Source organism: Capsicum annuum, chromosome 12 (genome assembly GCF_002878395.1).
Source record: "Capsicum annuum cultivar UCD-10X-F1 chromosome 12, UCD10Xv1.1, whole genome shotgun sequence".
NCBI lineage: Eukaryota > Viridiplantae > Streptophyta > Magnoliopsida > Solanales > Solanaceae > Capsicum > Capsicum annuum.
Genome location: NC_061122.1, coordinates 8,367,523 through 8,374,818, shown reverse-complemented (window position 1 = coordinate 8,374,818; position 7,296 = coordinate 8,367,523). Strand labels below are relative to the sequence as shown.

Genomic DNA, 7,296 nt, shown 5'->3' with positions numbered 1-7,296 from the left:
AAAAAAAAGGCTTTTCTCCCCAGCCGAGGTGATAGACCACCTTATGGCCGATGTAATTACCAGTCAAAGGGAAAAAAGACGGGGTTGAATGCGATTCTACCAATACCAATCTCCTCTGAAGCAAGGAAAAGCAACTTTGCCTGGTATCGGTAATGATTAACATATTCTCTTCTTTAAGTGTGCAGAAGTAGACACTTGATAAAGTTAAACAGATAATATGTATGTCCTATGTGGCGTCTACGTCTGCCATATAGGACACATGTGTTTATTTGCTCAATTTTATATAAATTTAAGTGTCTTCTTATGCATATTCAAATGTGGAGAGCATAAATGCCAATTAAGATCAAATTAAATGACACGTTTGATAACTGATTAAAATTAACAAGTATTAGTTATCCATCTTCTAATCCGCTTAAAATATGCAAAAACTTTTCATAACTTGTACATGGTATTCGCTATGCAAATTTCTAAATTACAAACCAAACATTCTATTAATATTATTATACATAAATAACTTAGTTCCTACTAGCTACCAAATACCGTTGCATATATTAATATTAATATACATAGATATGTTGCCTCTTTACTAGCTACTGAAAGACCCTGGAAGCAAAACAAGAGAAGTCATGACGTACACCATCATACAAGAAAGATAGTTGTTCTTTGTATAAAAGCCTCAAAAGTAGTATACAGAGATGGTAATTAGGAAAAAAAAAGGCAAATACATAAGCTGCCAACTCCATAACAAAGTTAGTTAATCTTCTTTCCCATGTTTAATTTGTCCACCTTTCAAGAATCTCATGAACCAGTAAGCAGAAGATTTCAGATGTCGGTTTAGCCCATTCTTGAAGTTCACATATATCAGACCGAAGTGTTTTGTACAACCCAAATTCCACTCGAAGTTATCCAGCAATGACCACGCTAAATAACCTCTCACGTTAGCACCCATCCCTGTCGAGGCAAATGTAGGTCTTCGTTAAGTGTGAGGTATAAACATGAAGGCAAAGACATCCTGTCAAATGGTAAATATATATACACAAACAAAATTTGATTGATCTCATAAGAGTAGAATCATGCGACCAGAAGCCATTCACAAATGTTCATGAATTTACCGTGTAAATGCAAAAATATCATGCATAAAAGCTGAGACCAGTATCAAGAATTTACGATGTATGTTAAAACAAGTCATTTGTTTTCCTCTAAGTTGGACAGCACAGACCATTATCAAGAACTTAAACTACTTTTTTTTTTACACGCGAAACAACAGCAGACGCCAACTGTTTTTGGAAAGAAGAGTTTAAGATGAGACGAGTAGGATATGTCATGACTGGGGAAGCTTTCCTATCAATGTCTAAAATACTAAAACTGAATAGGGAATGAAATATTTGAAGAGACAAATAATTCCTATAATTTGGATGATTGACAAAGAGAAGTTTGAATGAATGCAGCAAAGAGAATATGCTGAACAATGAACTACTAATCAAGAGTAATTATGCATGTTGATGTCAATACATGTTTATAACACGAGGACTATAAAAACACAGGTTGTAAGAGTACCCACAAGATTGCCTGATGAATAGAAGCAAGGTATGCCTTGAAGTAAGAAACTCGCAATTTGTCATCCAACATCTCGTGGAGAGGAGATGTGTCTTCATCTTCATCATCCATACCTGAACATGAAAAGTGAAGTTGCAAGAGAAAAAAAAAAACTGAATTGGGTTATCACCTGGTACATATAATTATAAGTGTTCATCAAACTATTGGTAGTAAGTTTGAAAATGAAAACATTTTTAAGTTCATGCTACACAGTTGTTTTAACAGTTGGAAAATTAGTTTATCAGCCCTATTTACAAGATGCTTTCAGGCTTTCATTCTTGAGACATTATCAAAAGCTGTCAAGTGTCGAAGAGAACAACATTTTGTTTCACTACACCGTTTTGACCTCATAGCAAATTGTTGTTGCAGGTTACCGGTTAGGCCATAGATAATTGATTGTCCAGACAGGGACCATTGCTTCCCCCAAACAAGAATGACGACGGAAGTGATCTAAGCATAATTTGAAGTGCTGCATTCAGCAGAAAATCATACTGAAAGCTCATCGTGTAAACAACACAAGCAAGCATGGATTTTGCAGAGCGCCAAAACCACCATAATGGACAAGGATAACACATGCCTTTCGACATCGGGTCAGTTTTATGCTCAGGATCCTCTTGACTTGCTTTTCTTAGTAAGAAAATAATAATTTAATTGATCCCCTTTCCTCCCTGAAGGATGGTCAGATGATATAACTCCATCAAAGAAATTCACTCTTTTCAATTTGAGATGTCCCAAAATTGTCTGAGTTAGAGATAAATTGTCATATTTTCAAATAAATCCTTTTTCTTCACAAGAAACTCACTGTTAAGTAGATGGAAATTTCTTGGTGAGACATTTTTTCACATAAAAACAGTAGTGGTATAAACATGATTTTCTTAAAAAAGTTTCCAACATTGCATGAAAAAGTTTAAATGATAGTAACATTTACGGGATCGACTAACACACACATTAGAATAGTAGTCGTATTAAGTTAGACAAGTTGGACGACTCCTCCAAATTTCAAGCAAAGAGATCAACAAAAACCTCCTCTAGATGAGTGAAAAGAGCACTCATTACCATTCTCAGTGATATAGACAGGTGGATTGCCATATCTCTCTGCAATATGATTAAGAACTTTCCGAATTTCCCAAGGAACCATGTAAAGCCATGATGATGCCGCCTACATGAAGTTTCACATTTTCAGTACATGATGTCAAATATATACATCCAAGGAACTGGAAAAGAGAGACCATCCATACTTTCTGACCGATCACCTCTCCTCCTCCCCATTCAGCTACGACGAACATGGAAAGAATCAAAAAGAAAACATGAGTCAAATTAGTAAAGTAGTCGCATATTTATAGGACTAGAAAAATCTAAGAAATGACAAAAATTGTTTAGGTCTCACATACCAATTATCTCTACATCCTGTATTTTATAGAAGTCATTTTCTTCAAGACTATTGGTTGCATGACCAACAAATTTTGAAGTATAGTGATTTAGACCAATGAAGTCCAATGAATCTTTAAGCAACTCCCTTTCTTGCTGTGAAAATTTTGGAAGCCTATCTCCAAGTCTTTCACGCATGCTTTTGGGATAATCTCCAAAATATATCGGATCCAGGTGCCTGTTAGAATGTTTGTGTAGAAATTACAAAAAATAATAATAATAATAAATAAATTTAATAAAAATTAAGAAAAATACCTTACATTTGGTACAAAACCACCTATCTTTATCTTGTATAGATACAATATACCTCCCAATGATTTCCCAAACATAAAAGAGAAAGTTGACTGCTGATACCTTATATTGATTATATACATGCTTTTAAAAGGTAATATATACAAGATTTAAGCTAAATTCATCACGAGCACGAACTTCTTCACAAAATAATTACTGTAACAAAGTCATAACTGTTTAGTGCCTCATGCAACAGGCAATAGCTTTTAGGGTGATGATATTACAGGTTTCTCTCTTCGGCCCGTATGTACTACCTATTCTATCAGATATCTTCATCATCTCTGAGATACAGTGTTACCGATTGGGCTAGCATGTTCTTGGTCTCTCTGCTTTAAGATACCTTTATAACCAGTGGCAGAGCCATATGTATCCAAGGGATGTCACTTGACACCCTTCGTTGAAAAATTACCGTGTAGGTAAGTAAAGAAATTCTGTCATGTATATATACTATTTACCAAATCCCCTTGATTTTTTTTATGTCTACTTTTTCATATTCTGACACCCCTTGATACAAATCTTAGTTCTGCCACTGCTTACAACACGAACTCTTGGCTGACTAACACAGGTACAAGTATATAACAAGAAGTACCATCCAAGCTGAAAATCAAGGTGCCTTTTGCAGCAGCTTTGTCCTCTAAATTATCTGATAAAGCCTCAGGCCATTCACAATCCACCACCAGGCCTATTTCCTCTCCCTGCTCATCCTGTAAATATAGCACGCTATTATCACAAACGAACAAAGCAGAAAAGTGCCGTCCCCAACTTCTTAGGGAGCTTAAGTACGGATAGTACGTAGAAATGAATGTAATCACAGAAACTTAAGCTACGACAGTTAAGCTAATACATCAGTGAGATAGATAACTCTGACTGGAAGAATTTCCAATAGCATTTTTAAAGAAAGAAGAGTAATTCTCAAACTGTAAGAGCTACCTTAAATTTATTCCTATAGATAGAAACAGCTTCTGCATGTGCCAATAGCTGATTGTGAATGGTTCAGTAGAAGAACTTTCTCTTCTTCCAGGGGCGTGTATACCAGTACAATGTCCATTCACAGCTGTCTGAAGAGGTTCATTAATTGTAATCCACTTCTTCACTCTATTGCCAAAGCTAGCAAAGCAAATCTCTGCATAGATGGCAAAATATTTTCTATATATTTGCCACAAAAATCCAAGTTGATCGTTAGGAGATGATTATCGACAAAGTATTCCACAAGGAATGTGGATAAACAAACTTTAATAGAAGCTTGTTATAGTGCATTACGGTTCCACATCTGTTGGGGAATGGGCTGGTGGTCTGCTTCTATGGACTTGAGCAATCCTGCTCTCATGAATCGTGAGCTAGATTTGTGGTTTGAGTCAGGCCCAAGTGTCACATCTTTACATTGTACAAAACCAGGTCCTTTCCTGTTTGATTCACACATGTTATATTGACCACATTGCAGGGGCGTGAAGGGGGTGTCAGAGCGGGTGTCTAATAGTGGTTATAGACTGCTGGACTACTTACATGGACTTGAACAATCTTCTTTTCTTCATGAGCTAGCTTTTGGGGTTGAGTTAGGCTCAAGCGTCATATCTTTACACAACTTAAATGGATTCTTCAAAAGGAAATCTCAGCATTTAAAAGATTGACTAGCTAACTTCAAGTGTTTAGGCAAGGGGAGAAACTCGTAAGCATGAGATATAAAAGTAACTCCACAGACATTCTGCAAAAAAGACTAAGGTGTTTGGTTTCTTATGTCCACACAAGTTCATTGGCATTCACAGAGAAGAACATTACACTCGTAATAACATCAATCAGGAACTGACTGGAAGGGGAAGATCCTCATATAATATCCCTTCAGGAACCTATAACTAACGTAGATCAATTAAACAAAAGTCTCAATCAGATCTAGAGAACCCATGAGTGCTACACTTTATCCAGAACTTGGTTTAAAATAGCATTACCGCACAATCACATTACAACATTTTCAGCAAACTGAGACTCGAGTGTCCCATCCGATCTAATATTACCAAAAATTGAACCGTAAAAGTTAATGATACAGGCTTAGAAATTTCATAAGCATCAGAAAAAAATTGTAGCACGTTGATTACAGAGACAAATTTTAGGACTGGAGCTTACGCAGTTTGTTCATCTAACCAGCCTCCAAGAGATTCCTGAAGATTCATAGGGAGATCCCAATGGTACAATGTTATACAAGGCTCGATGCCCGGAAAATATGGCAGAAATTCATCATTAAAGGAAAAGAGAGGGAAATGCTTAATCAGTATAAAAAGACTTTACTTCATCGCTATGTTTGCAGAGAAGAAGCAGCTGTCGCCTGGCAGATTTTGGTACGTCAACCGACGGCTACGTATTATTTTCTTTAACATGAAGAATGATATTCTTGATATTAACAATGGGGACGAACAATATCTTACCGCTCTCAAGTAGTGCATCAATAATATCACTATAGTACTTTATGCCTTCAGGGTTGATCTTGGTCCCCAAACCATCTACACAGGTGGAAAAGATGTTATCAAAAATCTTTAAGATATATTGCAGTGGCTAAGGAAATTTCTATCTAAAAAATAAGATCCGAGTTACCACCAGGCATAAAAGTCACGTAGAGACCAACTGTAGGTGTGATAAATTGGTCTGTAGAAGTTATCAAAGTTAATTGAAAGATGGCATAACTCATATTAAACATGAAGTCGAAGTGCACTAACTTGCATCATTTCTTTTATAAGGTAAATAATATTATTAACAGTTGAAAGACAAGGTACACCAAAAATAGTGAAACTACATCAAAATATGATTCTCTACAAACCAACCAAAAATATGATTCTCCATACAACTAGGAATATCCAGGTGCACCAAAAAGCAGTCAAAGAAAGAACGTCTATTCCTCGAATGTGCAGAATCATTTTCAATCTCCTCAAAAGTGTCACACCCCTATTTTTTACCGCTGCAACCTCGCTAGGGAGTTGGTTTTAGAGAAAATGGATTTTCCCAATTAAAGTGACGTTTTGAAAAGAGATTATTTATTTTACAGAGTCGACACTTGGAATTGAGTTTGGGTGTTACAAGTCACCTTATTGAATCCATATTCAAAAGGAAATGACTCTAAATTTTGGTCTGCGATATAAAAATCCGGATAAGGAATTCTATTGACTAAGGGAAAGGTGTGAGGCACCCCCGAGTCTTGTGGTTTTAGCACGGTCGCTTTAATGACTTGTGTCTGGCTTAAATTAATCTTTTAGATATTTATAATTTTTGTTAGCCTAAAAGTGATTTCTATCCCGCTTTTATTTATTTTTGAATTATTTAATTATATTAATGTGTGGCTTGCCGGTAGCAGTGCTTTTCGATCATGCCACGGGTTTGGATATATCTCTCGCGCCTTTGTGACATTTATGGATCGTTTCCATTTTCCCCAAGTAAGCATCTAATAGGTTTAAAATCTGCCCAATTCAACTCAATCAGCTTCAAATGGTAAGTTAAATTTTATTATAACGAATGGTCGGTAGCAGGGTTTTCCAACTTCATCGTTAGTTTCCACTTGTATATTAAACTCTTAATTATTTAGAACATAAGAACATAGCTCATTATTTTACAAGTTCATTCCCTTACCATAGTTTTTTTTTCTCTTTTAATTTATCAGATATGATGGGTCTTGAATAAGTCTGCAACCCATTTTATTTTATCTTATATTAATAATTAAAGACATAGGCGTTAATTAATTTTGAGACGCCAAAATACCATGACTATTTAGAACCTTGGATCCACAATGATTCAAACACACGTTAGTTAAATAGACAACCAATACTGATCACATTTAATGCAAATGGATTAGAAATGAATCCTCCATGCACGGTTATTGAAGAAAATTAGTTATCACATGCAGTAAAGCAAATTCTAATTTCAAACTTATGGTTCTAAATATTTACACCATACTTGAATCCAAAACTCACTTCACATTTAAACAACGAAACAACTTTTTAC

The 7,296-nt window shown here is 35.6% G+C and overlaps 1 protein-coding gene across 1 annotated transcript; it reads right to left on the bottom strand.

The window, feature by feature from the left end:
- Positions 1-644: 644 nt before the first annotated feature.
- LOC107850467 (beta-glucosidase 42) lies at positions 645-6,108 on the bottom strand. The gene is made up of 11 exons (XM_047401486.1): positions 5,899-6,108; positions 5,733-5,807; positions 5,434-5,468; positions 4,246-4,461; positions 3,852-4,035; positions 3,332-3,399; positions 2,988-3,202; positions 2,835-2,869; positions 2,653-2,755; positions 1,562-1,670; positions 645-951 (listed from the first exon to the last, which is right to left on the bottom strand). The coding sequence occupies exons 2-11, from the start codon at positions 5,748-5,750 to the stop codon at positions 939-941; spliced, it is 996 nt and encodes a 331-aa protein (XP_047257442.1). The 5' UTR covers positions 5,751-5,807; positions 5,899-6,108; the 3' UTR covers positions 645-938.
- Between the last annotated feature and the right edge of the window lie 1,188 nt (positions 6,109-7,296).